Source organism: Macrobrachium rosenbergii, chromosome 21 (assembly GCF_040412425.1).
Source record: "Macrobrachium rosenbergii isolate ZJJX-2024 chromosome 21, ASM4041242v1, whole genome shotgun sequence".
Classification (NCBI taxonomy): domain Eukaryota; kingdom Metazoa; phylum Arthropoda; class Malacostraca; order Decapoda; family Palaemonidae; genus Macrobrachium; species Macrobrachium rosenbergii.
The window spans coordinates 56,739,273-56,761,606 of NC_089761.1; the positions used below are offsets into that span (position 1 = coordinate 56,739,273).

At 35.5% G+C, this 22,334-nt stretch overlaps 1 protein-coding gene across 1 annotated transcript in view; it reads left to right on the plus strand.

The window, feature by feature from the left end:
- LOC136850207 (uncharacterized) overlaps positions 1–22,334 on the plus strand; it is a 357,433-nt gene that overhangs the window by 293,985 nt on the left and 41,114 nt on the right. The window contains exon 5 of the mRNA XM_067123844.1: positions 80–180. Coding sequence (XP_066979945.1) covers positions 80–180 — 101 coding nt within the window. The remainder of the gene's footprint in view (positions 1–79; positions 181–22,334) is intronic.

A 22,334-nucleotide genomic window follows, 5' to 3' on the forward strand; every position in this document is an offset into this window, starting at 1 on the left:
TTAGTGAGCTTTATCAAACGTCAATGTTACCCATACTGTGAAATATTAATTTTCTCCTTTTCTTTCTTTTTTTTTTCAGACTTGCTGATCGAAGTCCTGGGCGTATTAGCCAGTTACTCTATCACCGTCAAGGAACTAAAGAGTTTGTTCGGCTCCATGAAAGCCGAACGAGGACGCTGGGTAAGTGCTCAAATGATACGCGATCATTGAATCTCTCTCTCTCTCTCTCTCTCTCTCTCTCTCTCTCTCTCTCTCTCTCTCGGAGTGAGTGAGTGAGGTATGATCTAGGCTGAGTCTCCGTTGTATTCGTTTGTGATAAAAAGTGATCGCAGGAATTTTTGTTTTTTGTTGTTTTTGTTGTTGTTGTTGATACTGCTGTTGAGATAGCATAATTTCAAGATGCTTTTAATAGTAAGAAAAGAAATTCCTTTTCATTTGCAGATTTCAGATCCGGATAGCCTTAGAAGACAATTTGTTTTTATTTGTTTTTTATTGTATCCATTTAACAACCAGAACTAACATTGTTCATTACCAAAACAAAGCAAAAAATTACAATAGCATGGGAATCAAATAGTCAAGTATACTACAGTCATTTTCGTATTTTCATTATTATACAAAAAAGGTGATTGTGGATGGATTGCATTTTCTGTTGTGGCGAAAATAATGAATTCGTATTTTGTTACCAGTATTTCTAGTTCCCTGTTTTTCTGAAATGTTGTTCCATTTTACGTGAAGTATTCCGGAACATTAATCGCCTTTTTGTGCATGACAATAAAGGCTTCACTGGTGTTATTTGGCTTTCCAGGTTAAAGGTCAACGTTGGTGATTGCTTTTACGGAATTACTCATTGCAGGCCAAATTTATCATAATTAGAATTATTTGATATTTTTTAATGATATTTCTCTTTTTTGTGATTTGCTTACGAAATTCTCTCTCTCTCTCTCTCTCTCTCTCTCTCTCTCTCTCTCTCTCTCTCTCTCTCTCTCTCTCTCTCTTCCTCGTTTTTATTGGGCTATTTGTTCATTGCGGCGCAATAGTTCTTACTTCACAAATTGATTTGTTTTTATTTAGCTATCGGTAAAACAAATAAATTTTGGGACTCGATATTTGATTAAATAATGTTATTGGAACATTGTGCAAACAGAAACTGATGCTACTGGAATACGTTGTCGCTTCCCGAGGAATTTTTAGAGATCATTGAAACGTGGTATACGAGAACCTACACATGCATACTTGTGTATGTGTACAGTCTCTCATGCATAGTTCCTTAGATGAGACTGTTTTAGATTAAGTTGTGCCAGTGCTCATATAAATAGGACCAAACCAGTTAAGGTATGAACTTTTTAACTGAGCCTGTACTCAAGCTGGTTTTATAAAGTTACCCATTCTTGGTCCTCTCATATGCTTACTGAATTTATACTTTCATAAATACGCTAAAACCTTGTCGTGATCGCACTTACCTTGGTGGAAAAGATCCTTAAATAACTGTCTAATTACCCTTGTAGATTTGTTACATTGTTAGAACTAACAGTCGCAGCCATCAAATGATAGTTGGGGAAGAGCTTAACTCCGACTGGTCGTTTCATAATGATTTTGTCAGAATTCCGCTGTAGGAGGCCTTTCATTCCATCCCATCCGTTCAGGTGGATCCTTAATTGTGTACGTATGTATGGGATATAGCTTTCGCCAAATCCTCTTACCTGAGAATTCAGAGCCCAGGGAAACGGCATGGGAGTGTTGCGGGATGAGGGATGTGGTAGTTGACTGGGAGGTAGAACAGGTGGAGCGGAGTGGGTGGAAGTGGGCAAAGGGTGACCCGGAAATGGGAGTGGTATCGGCGTAGGAGATGGAACAGGGTGGCGTTAGGGGTGATGATGGATGGGTGAGGGGAGGTGTGAGGGGGTGATGTATATCGTTTGCCTGCAGGGTCCCGTGCATAAAGCCTCGCCTTGTATCTTGTCTTTCTGCGTGGCTGCAGATGTTAGGTGGGTGAGCGAGCTGCAGAGGATTAAGCGTCATTTGCATAAAGCCAACGACGTACTCGCTTGATACGGCTCACTTGATGTGTTATGATAGGCGGATCTCTCCCTTCTCTTCCCTCACTCATTCACTCTTTCTCGCTCCCTCCTTCCTCTTATTTTTTTTAAATGTCGTTTTAATGAAGATGATCGTGGCATTATCTGTCTTGCTTCCCCTATGTGTATGTATATATATATATATATATATATATATATATATATATATATATATATATATATATATATATATATATATATATATATGTATATATACATACATACATACACACACTAGCTGACGAACCTTGCATCTCCTCAGAATTTTGTCATGCTGTATATAACATTTGCATAAATACATATATATCTGGACACTTACTGATTAAAATGGAGAAAAGGAGAGAGAGAGAGAGAGAGAGAGAAGAGAAGAGAGAGAGAGAGAGAGAGAGAATGAATGACTTCCAGTGGCAAATATTCTTTACCCCGCTCCCACAAAAGAAAATCGTACCAATGTTTCTCGGATTGCAGCAGTTACCGTTACCTAATTTAATCCCCGTATGCATCATATACTGTACATTTATACCCTCCATAAACTTAGATTCTGCAAATGCCTTTCGGAAAAGATTTCCAAATGTAATGATCTACATTCCGCTATAACGAATTCCGAAACGAAGAAGGAACCAACGAATTAATGAGGAAATTCGCATGTGAACGAATAAAAAAATGAAACATTGTAAATCATGCACGGCGTGTTTAGCCAGTATCTAATACGCATGCGCGGATGGTGATTTTTTAGTGGATTAAGTACTTACATATGATGATGGTAATACCACAGGGTACTTAAGAATTTGTATTTTATTGGCAAAGTATGATTGCTTTATGACTAAATGAAAGTAATTCTAATAGCGTCAAACACTTCTGTTTACTTTTGTATATGTACTAAACTAATTATAGGGTTTGCAGTGGGAGGAGTTTAATGACGTTACCAACGGAAAGGGTGGTGGTTTTCCGCCCAAGCTACTGGTGACTCCCACTGAGGAAAAGGTGAACAGCATCGGTAAAAACGAAAATTTTATTTGTTTTGTCTGTGTTTGATGTCTGTCACTGGGGTAGGGGTTTGATTTTGAGGTATAAACCTTCCTGGGGTCACATAGGGGCTGTGTGGCAAATTTTGTCTGGGTCTGTCAAGCGGTTCGGATTTCTATACAGGACAAACATACAAACATTCACTTTTATTATATAAAATATATATATATATATATATATATATATATATATATATATATATATATATATATGTGTGTGTGTGTGTGTGTGTGTGTGTGTGTGTGTGCATTCATGCTTCCCATACACGCACACATATATATATCCATTCATAAATACGCTAAAACCTTGTCATGGTCGCACTTACCCTTGTGGAAGAGATCCTTAAATAACCGTCTAATTACCCTTGTAGATGTGTTACGTTATTGGGACTAACAGTCGCATCCCTCAAATTATAGTTGGGGAAGAGCTGAACTCAGACTGTTCGTTTCATAATGATTTTGTCAGAATTCCGCCATACGAGGCCTTACATTCCATCCCATCCGTTCAGGTGGATCTTAATACTATATATATATATTTATATATATATATATATATATATATATATATATATATATATATATATATATATATATATATATATATATATATATATTCAGTAAAGGCCGAAGGAAAAATATACCAAGCGCTTTCGTGTTATTTCTGTTATTTCAAGACATTTTCCAGGTGCAATACTAAAAACACTGGAATATCTAATAAAGTAAACACAAAAGCTGAAAAAAATGGAAACACAAATATTCAAAATAAAACCAGTACAGCAGGTACAGAACAACTCAACAGGTGATTAAAAAGAAACAATCTTACAAATCTCTGTAACAACAAATGCGTCTAGTTTTTACAAACCCTGACTTACATTCGGTAAGTCACCTGTATATAGCTGAATATATTGTTATTTAGTGACAAATAAATAAATAAATATATATATATATATATATATATATATATATTATATATAATATATATATATATATATATATATATATATATAAATATAAACAAGCAAGCAGGTGGTGAATCCAGAAAAAACAATACAACGTTCCCTTCCACGTGCATACTTTACCTGTTATTTGAATGACATTTTCAGGTGCAATGTTAGTATTTTCTTGTTTTAACAATCCTCCATGTACACACGCTTATCGGTAAAATGCTAAACCCCTACACACATACGCAGAACCATTCGCTTTTATCTAATTTGCCATCCCTTCTCATAAGACTTTTGAAAGATTTTGCCCATTCTGTCCTCTGACCAAAATATCTAAAAACACACTGATGTATCCTTTGCCATACACCTTAATATTACAATTTTTTCCTGCCAAATTTACCTATACAATTATTAAACGAACACATTTGTACTCTTTCACGTGTCCTCAAAGTTTTCTTGAAACTATAAACTACACTTATCAACTACCTCTTAAGTACAATCACTTTTTGTCCTTCCCATTTCTGCACACTGGCTTTCCATACTTTCACGTTTGTCCCTAAACATCCAAGTTTCTGAAGTTAAACAAATCAACTATTATACATTTTTTAACTTCTGCATCACATCCATGCATATACAAGCCCCCAAGACATAATTTTTATTCTTTACAATACCATTTCAGTGAATAAGTTTGCAAACCCCATGCCCCCTGGCATTTTCTGCCTATCACACCTTGCAAAGTGGCGAGGATGTTAGTATTTTCTTGTTTTTGGAATCCCTAAGGAGTGAAAACTACAATCGCAAGTAGCCTTGGAAGAAATGGCTTATTTGCCTTTCATGGAGCTTTCCTCCCACCAAGGAACCCACAACCCTTTAATAGGTACTCCTCTGCCGAGGTACAAGATATATTTGGCACCTCTTATGGTATCACTGTTCACAACCTTTCACTTCTTCTATATATATATATATATCTGAGCTCTAGTATAGTGCTTGCAGGATGAGCTCTAGTATGGTGCTTACTGTCCAGCCAGGCAATCATAATTCCCGACTGGCGTGTCAGTCCTAATGTTCCCTGTACCTCTTATCTGATTGGCTTAACTTTTTCATTCCACCTAATAATCTGTTTTCTACAATCATAATCTTATATGCTGAGAATAGAACAGTGCAGGTTATGAATATCCAGTCTAATATGACCTTTGTTTTTCCAGTATATAGCTACCCATTTGACTTCCACTTGATTTTTATCTCTCAATTTTATTTGTCTCCTCCGTCAGTCCCATCGATATCATTCAGAATATCCAATGTTTAATTTTTACACAACATGACTTCAGGAGTTTTCGTACAATGTTCTGATAAGAATCCAGATGAATTTTGCATTCATACTCTTCTTACTGAGGACTGAACAACATAGGTTCTGAAAATTCTGTGCTAATAAATAAGATAGTATTGTAGTAAGTGATTGGACCCATGGTTTTCTAGCCGATAAGCACTCATAGCTGCATGATTTTCACCTCTACTTTTTACTTATATCTCCTCTCAATCCTCTTTCAAGTTTTGCATTGTTTTTAATAGAAATAAAAAAAATATTCAGTGATTAGTCTTCAATACATGGCATTACCGCTACTGTATGTTTCATGGCAGTGTGAAGAGTTCTCATACAATACAGTATTCTGATGTGTGCTGATGCTCTCTGTATTCTGAGTCTTTGCTGCTGAGAAAAGAACAACATAGGTGATGAAACGTCCTGCCTAATAAATGGAATTGAATTATTGTAAATGATTGGACATGTATAGTTTAATTATTTTTATTGTAATCATTTTCATTCGTGAACTGAATTGTTTTCCGGATGCATTGCGTATTGTTGTTGCAAATCATTGCCTCTCCGTATAACGCGAGTGTAGCATAGTTTGCTCCTTATTGCTCATTCATACCTTCAGGAACCCTAGCCGTGCTTCCATGCATTGCTTTCCATGCTGTAATGGAAATACAGTTTGCTCCCTTAGCGAAAGATTAAAATTTAGATAACTGAGAAGCTTGTAGTGCTTCATTTATTGATAGGGTTGTGAGCCTTTGTATTTTTCTTTGTCGCTTCCTAAGTAAAAGCGAATAAATGCGTAAACAGTTATGTAGGTGTAGAGTATTATCGTCTTCAGATTCTATTGTATGAAAATAGTTTTCACTGATAGATGTCGTCTTGCGAATGCTTGAACGTACATTGCATAGGCAACTCGAGATTAAAGCGGTTCTCCCTTTGGTTATTGTGTACCATCAAACAATTCCCACCACTGTAATGCAGTCGCCAGCTTTGTTTGACTTTTGATTGTTATGCGTTTGATTTTTGTATGATTCGTTCTGTGACAGCGCGTGACCGCACACACGTGCGCGCACACGGAGGAATTCCCAGTTGAATTCCAGTGCTGGACGAAAACCATTGCTTGACATTGCAGTTGAACCACAGATACGTCCGCTAGTATTTCTAAATTGGTTTTGGCCCAAAAGGGAAACACGATTGATACTTTGGCTGTTATTCAAATTGAGCCACCTGACATGTGATCCCCTTGGGGAAAGGCGCCTCTGTTTGGGGTTTCAAGATCTGGTGGCTTGGTTTGGGTAGAGGTGTTCGTGCGTGTAAACCTTTGACCATTACAAACAAGTTTTTCGAGAATTTAAAGATGGGCTAAGGAATACTTTATTACAGCGTTGGAGTTGTAGCTTTCTGAAACATACAGTATATGCATGATCTCTCTCTCTCTCTCTCTCTCTCTCTCTCTCTCTCTCTCTCTCTCTCTCTCTCTCTCTCTCTCTCTCTCTCTCTCTCTCTCTATATATATATATATATATATATATATATATATATATATATATATATATATATATATATATATATATATATACACTCATATGCTTGTATATACACCAACATTATTGATGGTAAGAATGCTTTGATATTCACGTTAAAAATGGAAAGCTAATTGAAAGTATCCTTGGACGATGCAGACGTAATGTTAATGCTGGTTAAATCTTGTCGGATAAATTTGCAGTAGAGTAGGGTGCTACAGGAAAATGATGTTACTTTTGCTGTTTGCCCTTTTGGATGTTGGAGTAACGTTAGAAAGTTGACAGAAATAGAATATACATGTGATGTTGCTTTATTCATCGAAACACCATAAGATACAAAGCTGTCTTATTAGAATGTATCCTATACGTGTACTTGGAAGAGCAAACAAAAAATGACAGGGTATGAACACAGGGCATGAAATAAAGCTAAATGGGGTTTCAATTATTCGTGAAGAATGATATCCAGTATCGGTTGTTTAGGGTTGGAATTTAATGAAAAACACTTTAAAAGGCAAATCAAATAATGGGGAAGGCTGTAGAAGACTGAAATCACATAGACGAATTGTATACGAAACTAAGGTAGTACATGCTTCCGTATTGCTAGATGGATGTGAATCATGGTATGACGCTGAAACCAGAAAGGAGTCAGATGGCAAGCCATAGCGAGAAGTTATACCGTAAGAGCTTACGTAAGTTCCATATGTAAATCAAGTCACTATGAAAGGGAGATGGAGGTGGGTTTGAAATGTCCTCCACAGCACCATAGGGAAAATGGCAGGTAATATTGTATGCTGGGCTCCTATGGGCACCAGAAGAGTGGGAAGATCAAGACCTACTTGGATGAGAATTAGGAGATGGGAGGCTGGAGATTAGTAGGTATTTTTGGAAATGACAACACTGGAAAGACACGAATCCCTTTTCTGCGTACCAGTTGGAGAGTCTGTTGACTCTTTTAATGCTCACACGAGCCCAGCAGACAATATTAGCTACCATTTTCACTACGGTGGTGCGGAGGACATTTCAAACCCACCTTCATCTCCCTTTGCTTGTTACACACACATACACATATATATAACATATGCATTATATATATATTATATATGTATGTATATAATATTTTATATATATGTATATATATAATATATATATGTATATATATACATATATATTTATATATATAATATATATGTATATATATATATATATATATATATATATATATATATATATATATATATATATATATATATATATATAATCAGTTGTTACGTTGTATGTGCTCACAAATCATAAAACTGATATTATTTGTATATAGAATCATTAATTTACTGCTATAGTATTTCTTAAAATTTTATACTCAAACCTACAATTCATATGTTGCTTTTTGTTTGTCATTAAAAATTTTGTACAATGAAAACTTGAACACGTTTCTATATATAAACCATGATTTATCGCTCTATTTCTCCTTAAACTGTTTATATGACTGATCAGGGGTTCCAAGCGGCACACAAAGAAATTGTATAATTTTCCCTGCTCCGAGAATGAACCGTCTGTTGATTTTTGTTTGCTGAGAAAGATATTCGCAATTTTCTTTTGGGCAAAATGTTTTCCGTTCGTAAATGTTAAGCCGCTTGTACAGTTGCAGCAAACATGCGTTGGCATTGGGTTGGTAACGAAAACAAGATGTTGACATGTCAGGGATAGCGTTTTTCTTGCCTCTTTTTTTTGGTATTTAGGTTGGCTATATAGAGAAAAGAGGAGTTCCGGCGAGACCAGTTTTGACGTCGTTTGAAGGTCTGTGTTAAATGAGGGAGCTCAGGTGTATACACTGGGAGATATCAGAGAAACATCGTAATTTTACATCTATATGTATTCTTTAGTCCTTCATCAGTATTGTGGAACATATTCCACGGTGTCTTTTGTAGAGGCAGTTCTGAGATCCGTGATATTTAAGTAAGTTTAAATTAAATTGTTTTTTAACAGCCTGGACGATTGATGCATATATGTAAGCAACCCGCTTGGCCGGTGTTGTTGACAAATTTATTTGCACGTTTTTTAGTGGGAGACATATTGCATCATATAGTATTATTGTTTTAGAGGTTGTGTCAGCTTTGAAATTGTGGTTTAATTGCACGAAAAGTTTCAACGGTTAAGAAATCTTCCATTTTTGTGTTGTGTTTGAAATCCTCTGTACCCGTATGGATATCCAGCGAAAAATTGGTTAATCGACAGACAGTAGTAATTTAAGTTTCTGTATGTTGTGTGTCGGAGATGGTACCATAAGGGAAGTTACAAAAGAATGTAGACGAGACGGTGATGAAGGGAGACGGAGTTAGCTTGGTCACGTTCTTTGCAACACGTATGAAAGAATATGACATGATTGTGTCTTTTAGGGTACCAGAAGGATCGAAATACCCAGACGCAGGTTTCTATGGGCTCCAGAAGGGTTAAAATACCTAGTTGGGCGAGAACTGTGTGACTCGAGGATGGATATCACGATCTTTTATCAGTCACATGTAACTACTGTTAAATTTCTCAAGAACATGAACACCAGCGGAGAACTTTGCTTCCTCAAACGCAGCTTTGCAATGCATGCAAATTTTCAGCTTCAAAAATTATTCATCTCCAATTATAACATCTTGATTTTTATTGGGCGCCGATATTGGTTATGGAGCGCAACAGTAAGGACGGCAATAACGTGCGTCTTTTAAGACCAACAACTGTTTCCTACTTTCACATGTACGCAAGCCTGTAGCCATCGTGATCAGTATTCATTTGTATGTTAAACATTTAGGGGCAAGTTCCATTCTGCCTCTGTAATCAGTGCATCACATCTTGATATAGAGCTGGGGGAGTTAGGAAAAACAGAAGTATGAGGAAAAATTTCATCTCTGAAAGAATCCTCATGGGACATTTCATTGTCACTCTCAGTCTTAAGTTCAGCTGGAAGTGTCATCATTCCCAGACACATAAGTGGAAAAACATTTCAATGATGCAGGTGCTGAAGCATGGAAATATTTCGCAAAAGCCTTTTTTGTTCTCACTTTATTCATAATGAAAATTATATGTATATGTATGTATGTATGTATGTATGTGTATATATGTGTGTATATGTATATGATGTGTATATTATGTGTTTTTTGGAGTTGGCGAGTTCTGCGGAAGTCATCAACTACGGTACAATGTAGCATTATTCAGCATTTTCATTATTTCTCCGCTCACGTCTTTCGATCTCGAGAACTGGTTTAGAGAGGTCTGTTGGTTGTCGTGGGATTTAAGTAGCAGCCACTTGAGGTCTCTTCCATTAGTATCTTTGGGTCTGGTGGTGTAGTTTCGCATTGTGCAAGCGTGCTATTTTTCTGATGAGGGGTTCGAAATCTCATTGAAGTGCAGCATTAACATCATCGGTATAAAATACATTTTTTTGGTCGTCATCGAAAATGTATTTGAATTATACAAATCTTTGTGGACTTATTCTAAACTATATAAAGTTGCTAACCTGTAGAGGTTTTAGAAATATATTTTTAATTCCTCACGTTAATTTTACCGTCTTTTATGTCTAGTTTGTTTTGCATAAGGCACGTGCATTTGTCACAACTGATGACGACAATCACTGAGGTGGAAGAAACTTGCTACCGAAATTATTCGTTATGGCAGTCATTGTCAAGTGTATTATTCATTTATTTTCTTAAAACTTAAAACCCAAAGGCTCTCAAGGATTAACACGTGGATTCTCGATAAGTTCTTATTTATCGTGGAGAAAAAGTTACAGATGAGTTTCCAAAGGTTTTAAGAAAAGGACATTGGGAATCCCTGCAATGTGTTTTGTCTAAGAACACTATCCTACCAAATTTGAATGTTATTGTTCTCACACTAAACAGCATATCTGACATCGCGATAACGCAATAAGTAAGTCGCAAATGTTGAAATGTTATTTTATAGTTTGTGAATGGATATATTATAAATAATTTTTGTGAAGATCCGGGTCTTTTTCCAAAATAGAGGCTGGTGCACACTATTAATATCACTGGCAGTATTAAATAATAACAGTATTTTTGGTACTGTCAGTACGGTGGACACATTTGATAGTGTCAGTATAACACTCGGTAATTCAGAGTGCGGACATCGCGTGATTCCTCCAAGTGAAATGGACTTTAAGGAAAAATCATGTATAGAATAAAGTTGTCTTTTCTTTATTAATTTTTGTTTGTTTACGGTACTGGCTTATTCAGCAAATAAAAAAAATTTTAACATGAAAATTATTATATTACCTCTACTGATGTTTCAAATGCAGTTCGGGTCCAGACAGGTTTTTATAAATCCTTCAAGAAAAGAGTTCGTTGAAGTCGCATGAGGACGGCTGATAAGCGTCTTCAGTGCTTGCGTCACTTTTTTGGACTAATGATTATTTTTTTTTTTTTTAGCTTCTCCGAAAGTTGCTTCGCAACGTATTTGTTTTCTTCTTCACGTCTTCCATTGTTGCATCACTTTTAATCAGTTTGTATCCACTTCAAAGTTTCTCTTAGGCACCTGTTTTCAAGTCTTTTCTCGCGTAATTCTCACTGCGAACAAGCCGCAGCTCTTGTAAACTTTTATATAATAAAATAAATGTATGCAATAAAGCTATCCCGCCATTTTGCCTCGTCTCATCTGTTAATTTTGATGGGAATGACATTACAAGGAACACACAATCGGGTATTTAGGCTCTAACAACATTCGGATCGACGAATTTCAAATGTTTTAGAAATCCATCAGTACGAGTTTTCGGTACTGACAGTGCTTCAGTGTGAAGTGCACAAAATCAGTAATATTGACAGTACATAGATTACTGACAGTAATGCTGATCGTGTGCAGCCTGCTTGAGTAAAGAAAAGTACCAGTTTTGAGGGAACATTGATCTCTAGGGGAAAACAGATTTCAGAAGCTAAACTTAGACAGAAACTTACATTCTACATGATGATATTTATTTCCTCATTCAAATACTGATGAAAGAGCTGTTACGCAAAACCACCCGTTCCAAAATTTCCTGTTGTTGCTTTTCAGGAACTGATGACATGAAAGCACTCAGTGGAACGATTACAGTTGCCTTTGTGTTCAATAATTATTTCAGTATTTCGGGTCTCATGCTATAGTAAACATTTCATCAGTAAAAGAAAATTTAAAGAATTTTTTTTTTCTTTTTTTTGTCCGAAGATTTTACCTTACACTGAATGTATATATTCCGGTACCCTATTTATGGACTGAAAATGTAATATGACACTTTTTGAATCTTGAAATGCGTATATATCCTACTGGGATTTTTTTTTTTTTTTTTTTTTTTGCTGAGTCCGACTACTGGGTTTCAATTTACAGAAAACCTTATCCTTACATACTAGAGGTCAACTTGTCAAAAAGTTTTTTTTTTTTTTTTTTTTTTTTTGAGATTTCAGGTTTTCATCACGTGTGCTACTTGATTAATTTTTCTCTTAATTTCAAACATCAAGGCTGTAGGTTTTCTTCCGAATGTAGGCTCCCCAGTGACCTTTGGAAAAAATGCATCACCGCAGAGTTGGAACCACACTTACGGTTATTACCTGTGCCAAAGAAGTTGGAAGAGAGTTGTTTATGTACCAGTGCATGTATGCTAATTTGTTCACAAGATATCCCAGAAATTTCAAGATCGATTTCAATGTAATTTTGTGGAAGGTAGGACCATGGACCTGAAAAGAAACAGCTATGGGTCTATATAAGGATTCGTTGCAGACCTAAGGTTTTTTTTTTTTATTTGGCTTCAGTTAATTTTTGTGGGGCATTGGACTATTGATAAAATTTCCTCCGTGAAATATCATCCTGTTCTGTCGTGCCCTTGCCATTGGCGAGGGTATAGGCATTTTGAATACCCTCTTGAGAATATGTAGCGAGATAGACAACCCATGAAGGTGGATGTTCTTTCTTCGTTGAGTCCTGCTTGTTTGAAGGGCTGGAGTTATATGGAAATGCTGCGGAATAACCTTGAAATTACAGCGCTTAGTATTTACTGTAAATCAACGAGATTTTATTGTTTCAGAACAGATATTGTATCGAGGCGCCAGTGCCAGATAGTACATTTTTGGAGAATGTGAATATCAGATTTTTCACCAAGGAGTATATCGTTGTTAGAAGCTTGATTGTCCTAGAGGAATATTTTTTTAGAGATCATAATTTTTAGGAAGCTAAGCATATTGTTGTTAAAAACACAACAGGCTTTATGCTATAGTAGCACTCAACTATTAAGAACAGTAGTTGGATAATATTCTAACTGTATGAGTAAAGTTATTTCCACTGCATAATTGTTAGCGTGTTGGTACTGTCGTAAGGCCGGATAGGTCATTTCCATAACCCACATTTGCAACTTCTTTCCTAAATTGAATATCTATATCCCTAACGGGTCCGCATTTAAATTAAAAAAAAAAAGAAGTTAAATTAGTAATAAGAGTTTTTTCACAGCCCAAAGGTTGTGGTAGGCCTAATAGTTGAAAAAGAAAAAGTTTGAGTAAAGTCATAGTTCAAAGATGCCATAGACAGTAGTTGAGAGAAGAAAACTTCGAGAAAGTGAGGCCAGTTTTCTAAAAGTATCGTACCCACAAGACCTTTTTGTCTCAAGAAATAAATTTTTAGCTTACCTCTGACATTTCATATTTAGCTTGTGTGCCACCTTTGCGATGCATGTATTAGTAATATATACCCGAAACATTTAATTTCCACTATCAAATATTATAATGGGTTCATCATTCTCTTCTCTCCGTATAGACCTGTTCTCCATACTGATATATATATATATATATATATATATATATATATATATATATATATATATATATATGTGTGTGTGTGTGTGTGTGTGTGTGTGTGTGTGTGTGTGTGTGTGTATAATATACTGTATATATCGAGTTTATACGTGTGTTTGTGAGAGAGGGAGAGAGAGAGCGTTAGTGTGTGTGTGTTTGAATTATACGATCATTATATTGCCTAAAATACCAGGGAAGGGGGATGGGAGGGTTTTGTTTGAGAAAATAAGATAGAGGACAGAAGGAAGGCAAGGAAGAAAGTGTCTTGATAACGGTTTTGTCATAAACAGCTAAATGACGAGTTTTAAAGTGAAGGGAATAACAGTATGTGGTTTTTATTGATTAGGGGAAACATGTGACAGTATTGATACAGAGGCAGCGTGGAAGTTGTTGAGAGGAATGATATAGAAGATGAGTTGTTGAAAGCAATTAAACTTTTTTTATGATGGAAACGAACCATGTTGGAATAGGTAGATTGGAAACATTTGCAGTTTGTCACCCTGGTTTTTTTTTTTTAATGTCTTGAGAAGAACAGTAGATATAAGTTCAGTGGGGAGTGATAACAAAGGAGTTCGTGACAAACTAGTGAAGGAGTTTGAAAATGTTTACAGGAGAGAAAATATAAGCAAGACTGTGTGGTTTAATGGAAACCAGGATGACGGAACCTTGAATATTAGTATGGTTGGTGGGAGAATAGAATGCTATGATTTGTATAAGTATTTTGGGTAAATATAACGGATGAAGGTAGGATGAAGGAGTCGGGTGAGTAACTTAATAAGCGAAGCAAAGAAGGTAGAGCGGTGTGTCCAAATAATTGAGAGTGGATTTGCTGTCTGTACAGAAGTCAATTTAAGAAAATGTGAAAGAAATGTTGAGTCGTATGGATGTTGAATGTGAATGAAATAAGAAAGGTTTAAAATGTAGAGAATAACTATTTCCGTAGAAGAACTGAAAGGGTAATAAATATGAAAGTACGTAGATGAAAGGGTGAAATATTTTATCATGAGTAGAAGGATGAATCACTGTTTTGAGATGGTTTGGCCAGTGGAATGAATGGATAACGTTCGGGTGGTGCAAGGGCTTATGATTCGTTAATGTTAAATGGGAGAAGGAGAGAGTAAGACTCACAAAGCACTGGAAAGATGATGTGGAAGAGGTTTTGGAAAGTGGGGCCTTGATACCAGTAAACATGTTAGATCGTGCCTTTATGGAGCTGCTCCTGTTGGGGAAACTATATATATATATATATATATATATATATATATATATATATATATATATATATATATATATATATATATATATATATATATATATATATATAATTATGTGAATGACAGTATATATACATACATATATATATATATATATATATATATATATATATATATATATATATATATATATATATATATATATATATATATATATATATATATATATATATATATATATATATATATATATATAATCAGAAGCCCTTGGTTATACAGTGCAGTCAGTTTTAAAATTACGGGAAAAAAGAGCAATTTGTTTCCTTTTGTTCAGCTTTTCTTCATGTCGTTTTGTATCCCTGCTCCTCTGGTTTTAAAAGGTCGTATCATTGAAATGAAATAGAATCGGAAACTCTTTTCAAATAAAAGCTTATGTGCATGAGAATTATTTCCGCATAGTTCCAATCTCTCTCTCTCTCTCTCTCTCTCTCTCTCTCTCTCTCTCTCTCTCTCTCTCTCTCTCTCTCTCTCTCACACACAAACACATAAGCTCACCTATTTTCGTAAGTGTTCGTAGGTCGGTGATACATTTCAGAGGTACATGAATTGCCAAGGGACTGAGTCGTTCTCGAGTAACATTCAGGTAGCTTTAAAAAGTAACAGAGCAATAACCTTCCGGACGTTGGGGCAGTTTTAAAATGCTTCGGATTTTTCTCCGTCTCCGCAGTCAATCACTTGATTGCAAGATGTTCAGGGCTATTGTTTCTTTCATTGCGTTCTGGAAGATCTGTGATTGATTCCCTCGGCAGTAGCAGGAAATTTGGAGGAAAATATATCTTTCAGTTTATCGATAATTTGCGTTCGCTTGTTTGTCGACGAGCGAGTTCTGGCAATGACATTTATCGCTCCAAGAGGGATGTTATATTTGTCTGTTTGTTAACAGGATCCATCAGAAGTTGGCTGGATTTTTATTATAATTTTACCGTAGTTGGGCCTCATGGACTGGAAAGGCTATGTCGGAAGGTAACCTATGGTCTTTCTAGAGGGTCATTGATAAAATGGGAATATAACTTCGGACATAACTTTTGAACTATACTCAGTAAAATCTTCGTAATTTGGCATGTACTCTCCACTATTGAACAGACGTGTCAAGTGAGGTCAGGGTCATACTTAGGGGCCAGATGTCAAATAGGAATTTAACTTTGGCTATAGCTTTTGAACTATATTCGAGAGAAATCTCGTTTGTATTGTTTACCTTACTAAAGAAGCTGATATACTGAGGATGGTCAGCGTTATACAAATCCGAGGTTATTTAGGAAGTTAGATTTGACCTTTGCCGTAATGTTTAACTATGCGAGTCGGAAAACAGTATTTGACCTGCGTAATCCACTAATGATACCAATTTGCAGTGTGCGGGTTAGGTCATACCTGGAGACGAAAGATTAGGTAGGAATTTAACTGTAGATATCACTTTGGAAGCAAACAAAATAGACACCTCATATTTGGCATGCACATTCCATTAATGACATCTGTATGCAGTGAGGGCAAGGTCATGTGTCAAAGGTCAAACAAGAATTTAATTCATTATTTATGCCGGTTTGTTTCTTGTGATTGGCAAGAGGTTGCCAGGTTACGTTAGAGATAGTAAAGTAACAATGGGAGAAAATAAGGTATTTTTGCGGGTGGATAGCTCAACCTGTGAACGCTTTTATTTTATTTGTCTTGGTAAAAAGGGAAACCTCAGCTTTAAATTTGTATCATTTGAATCAACAGCCATGGAAAAGGTCAAACTAGGAATGACACCAGAAATGATTCATTGGTCTTCAGGAACAGGAGAATATAGGAAGCTCCTGTAGCGTGCATACGTTATAAAACCCGTCATATCTCTCCATGTGAAGGCATAAAATTTTGTTAATTCTTCATTTGAAGTTAGACTTCGGTATTTATGAACTTTTCTGCTACCAGATGAGTGACAAAACCGATGTACTGGTAGTGTCGAAAATATTGTAACTCAAAAGTAGTCTTTAAGCAGAGTTATTTACAGAATTTTGTATGTTTTCCAAGGAAATCTGAGAAATGTTAAGAAAGTTCGTCTATAGTTCATGTGAAGATAATCAGCTTTAGCTAAGGTGAATTATAGATCACTGGAAGATTGAACTGAAAAATCTCTTCAGCATCAACATTGAAAGACTGGATGTTGCTGAAAGTAGATATTAAACATGACAAAAATAGTTGTGATAGAATGGAAAGAAACAGAGCTTTAATTAAAGGCTTAAACAAAGACTTTATAATGATTACCCCTTTCAGGAATTGACAGAGCAAAAGCGGAGTTTGCAGGCGAAAATAAATATTCAGTTACTGTAATCGTATTTAGTCGCGACATTTTGATGAATATCCACGGACAAGGTGACACGTCATTGCAATCATTAGTTTGAAAAATTATTGAAGTAGGTACATTGCAGAGTAATGACAAGGATTAGTAAAAAATTCATTCATTATTTAAAGGCACTGGGTGTGTTATTGTTATAGAAAATAGGATGAGAATTGAATTCGCTAAAATATTTAGATTACTGCATGATGAGAAACTACAAACGAAAAATCTTCTATAAGATAAAACCTTGGTAATCTTGTATTGTTCTCCCATAGCCTCAGGGGCTGCAGTATCAAGCACATTAAATTTCCATATTGGGTTAGTATTCTCTCTCTCTTTCTCCCCCTCTCTCTGGCAAATGAAGGATAGAATTACGTAGCGCTGCATTGAACTCCTTCAAGAATAAGACTCAGTGGAGATGTCAAAGTAAAAATAAAGAGTGGTACAACTGAAATTCGAGAACATTGCATAGAAGGAACAGATGGAGAGAATTTCTAAAACTGTGGATGAAGAAAAGATCTGGAGTATTTGAGTAATATTTGTTTTTATATTATTATTATTATTCTTGATAGTGCCTTACACACTCACGAGCGTTTGAAAGTTTGAGAGTGAAACTACCTTATAATTATTTAATTATTATTACTATTACCAGAAGTGACATCACGGTGTTCGAATATGAAGTTTTTGTGTAAATCAGAATTAGGAAATGAATCCATTATTCATGATTTTCGTTTCCATTGGAATTTCCATAATCCAGTTTGTAGCATCATTATGAAAAATTTGTGGGCTAGGAATTTCATTAAATATGTTGTAATTTCAAAATGTATTTCGTTTCGCTTACCGAAGCACGGGAGGCTTCTATTGTGTTTGTTTAAGGTTGGGCAGCGAAGTAGTGTGTGAAGAAGTGTGTTCACTAGTGTGTCTCCGGTGGATTCTAAAACACGGTCAGATTTAGCTAGTGTTTTCTACACAGCAGCTGTTCCACAGCTTAGAGGTTGTAACTTCCCACAATGATTTCCTTTTCTTCTTGCTGGTTTCTTTAGTATTCCAAGTCTTATTTTGTGTAGAAGCTTGATTCGTGGAGGGAACGAAACACTTCATATTTATTCTTTGCGTGTATGTGTAAATAGGTTTATAGGTGTGCATCACGATATAGAGACCATCTAGCTGGTTATTTTTTTTTTCTCATTTAACTTGGTTATTCATATCTCCTCCGACTAAGCTTATTCGCGTCTTGATACAATGAAGAAACTACTCCAGGCTTCATTTTAATCCTATTTTTGCAAAAGTTGTTCTTCAAAAATATTCTTAGTTTTACTTTTGCTGTGCAGTTTATGTCTTGTGACACAAGCACCGAGTGTTGGTAGGGATATTTCGTTTGCTCGTTTTGTTCCTTTAGGTTGATGGCAGGGTGTTTGGCTGGCTGTAACATTTCTCATAAAGCACTGGTTTAACACCCGACGTAAGGTATGCATTTTTTTTTTTTTACGTTTCGTATTGTTTTATAATACTACGTAACTTTCCTTACTGCACGTAAAACGTTGATATTGTTTTGTGCAAAGCTTGCTATTTATGAGCGAGGTATAGGCTGTGGTTATAAAAAGTCTGGTCGACATTTTGTTTCAGTCTTAGATGCGTCCTATCATTAGCTGACTATATCATGCCAAAAGATGCTATCATAGGCTCCTTTGGTACACACAACAAATTTTTTATATAGATATAAAGAATAGTGGTTATAGTTTTTAGAATTTTTATGTAATAATTTACATTCATGCTAATATTTGTTCACAATACTTACATGTCCTACAAACCAGTGATTTAATAGATTAGAACATGATTACATTCATTTGAAGAAAAAAAAAACGTGCCTCGCATTTAATAAGTGCAAGTGGATGTTACCAGTTGGCTCTTTGGAATGGTTTTCCCGATTTTATCTGTGCAATATTTCAATCTGTCTCCTGGCGGGTTTTAATATTGAATGTATATTTCTCTAGGGAGGCAGTGCTAGTCGATGGCGTTCCTTTAAATCTGGAGTTCGGTATGAATGAATTGGTGCCTGTGCTAAGATTTTTAACTCTTCTTTTAAATGTATTCTGCATGTAATAGTTTGTTGGAATATTTTTTTTTTCAATATCAGTGTAGGTTGTGGGCTGCAGACCCCATGTACCATCCATTTGATGACTTTCAACGCCATTCAGTGTAAATATTTTCCTTTCCATACATGGCCACAAGATTAAAAAGCTGGTTGCAGTGGCATCTGGAGAAGAGGCTCATCTGCCATTCGGAGCCATCTCTTCCCACCAAGGTGTTCACGGCTGTTCACTCGGTACTCCTGTAGCTTTGGTTACATATATTAGTGCACTAAACTATTGACAACTTCCTAGAGCTGCAATTTTCAGGTTATATTGCTTACTGCCACCTCGTCCTAAGGATAGCTGCTCCTGTGGCTTGGGGTACGGTGATCCACCGCATGTATTTTTATTGTTATTAGCAGAAGATGGGGAATAAGTATTGCAGTGGATCGTTTATAGCATTAGTTAGGTTGTCGGATTCTTCATAGCCTATGCTATGAAACGTGGACTAAATGCTAGCTAGCTCATACTTTTCTCCCACTCTCCATTAAGATAACATTACTTTCTCTGTGCATATTTTATTAGAAGAAATCGCCTCCGTACGGATCACATTAACTTTTGTCCTCGAATTGATTTTGAAACTGCAGCAAGGAGTTGATCAGTAATTATTGAAAAATGAGGATTTGTTGAAGCAAACTAGAACAGAAATTGAAATAATTCAGCTTTAGCGGAACATTTCCCAAATGAGCCTGAAGTTCAGAGAGTTTACAATTAAGGATGCTTTGTCAGGTGGTGTCTGCATTTGTCATTCAGGTGTTGTATCATCGTTGTGATGGTATAGTTTTGATGGTGCATGTAGCATTTAGGCTGCGTTTTAGAAGAGGTGTCCTTAGTGTGACAGATAAATCCATATCCTCACTGACTACATACATACACATATATTATACATACACACACACACACACACACACACACACATATATATATATATATATATATATATATATATATATATATATATATATATATATATGATATATATATATATGAATAGGTAGACCAGTACTACCTATTCTTATTCGACTCACTTTCCACGGAATTCTTCTGTTGTTATATATATATATATATATATATATATATATATATATATATATATATATATATATATATATATATATATATATATATGTGTGTGTGTATATGTGTGTGTGTGTGTGTGTGTGTGTGTGTATGTATGTACGACTCGCTGAGCGATCATATCCCCACAGTTATGATGCTTTCCGTTTCAACTTACTGTTTCATTGTAGTATAGTGTATTGTGCAGAAAAAGGCCGTTAAATTTAATTCAAATTCATTTCGCTTCACGTTTATGTCCTTTGTATGAGTTTGTGAATGCCCAAGTGTGTGTGTGTGTGTGTGTGTGTGTGTTTTCACATGTTTACGCATGTACATAAAGTAAGTGGTAACATACCTTCGTGGATAAAAACAAAAGTGCAAACTTAACATTCAAATGAAATGATTCATTTGACATGTCAACCTTTTTGTAGATATCTAGCGCTGCGGAATTATTTCCAAAATGTGACAGATACAGCTTCATCCCTTTCAGACCGAGAAGACGAGAAGGGAGATGTCTATCTTAACTAGATTAAACCTTATACGTTTTGAAGGGACTCTTCGCCGGGATGTTTTGAATCGTCGTCTTCGTTGGTGTGATCCCCGTAGAGATTACACAAGCCCCTCTCAGCCCTATCATGCCTTGGGGAGATGATGTCAAGTATGTGATAACGAAGGCTTGTGGGTGTCGAGTAATTAAAGGCGCAACCTCAGTTACGCTAATGAACGGCTGCCTTTAGATATCCTTCTGGGTTACCTAGGAGTCGAGGTGGATGCCGCAGTGCGTAACTAATTCAATTTAAGGTCGTTCTTGGGGGTGTGTACTTTGCTACACGACGTTCGTAGGAGAAAATTTAATAATTGCTTTAAGTAGTCACTCGCATAAACTTTTGAGTGTGTGTGTATATATACGAGTATATATATAAATATATTATATATATATGTGTGTGTGTGTATATATATATATATATATATATATATATATATATATATATATATATATATATATATATATATTATATATATAGTGATCAAGCACCTGGTTATTACACAAATAGGCCAACAAATCTGTTGTGCAAATGATAATACCAAAAGTTACCTCACATCGACCAGATACTTGAAACCTCACAACAAAGAGTTCGACTGAATCACTAAAGGTACAATGATCCCATAAACTTATTTATCACTTGAGAAAATCAATGTAACTTTATCAAGTTATGGATGAGGTAACAATTATTAAGTTATATCCAGATTAATGGAATATGGGTTTCACTTTAACCAGCACTGTAGCTGTCTCTCTGGTTCTATTTTACCTAGATAAGTCTCAGGTGAACAAACAGACATATCACTTACCTTGTACACACTCATTAATGACTCTAATTACTGGTGATCAAAATGAAACGCTATGTTTTTAAAAACTTTAAACAAACAGGTTTATTTCTAAGTTCAAAAGTTATATGTAAAGTTCACAATCTCAAAAGATTTACCATTAATTGACAACAGTGTAAGATTTAAGTATCTCTTAATCAAGTTTAATTCACAAAATTTTAACTTATCAAGAAAACAATCTGGTTAGGTAAGAATCAAACTATTAACTATCACTTAAGTGCCAAGCATTTACCTGATTTAACCATTACAAACAGTCACCAAAATATTACTAATTGGAATCCACATAACATTCTCTAAAATCTCTATAACAGGTAGGCACTAACAAAATGTTAAGAAATCACCAGCAAAACACAGTAACAATAAAATCATAATAATGTGATAGCACAGACATATAAGAATGCGATATGCAAAAAATGGAAATAAAACAACCACCAATAATGTGCTTAGAGATTATATCAATCTTTCACAATAACTTTCCCTATAAAAAGAAAAG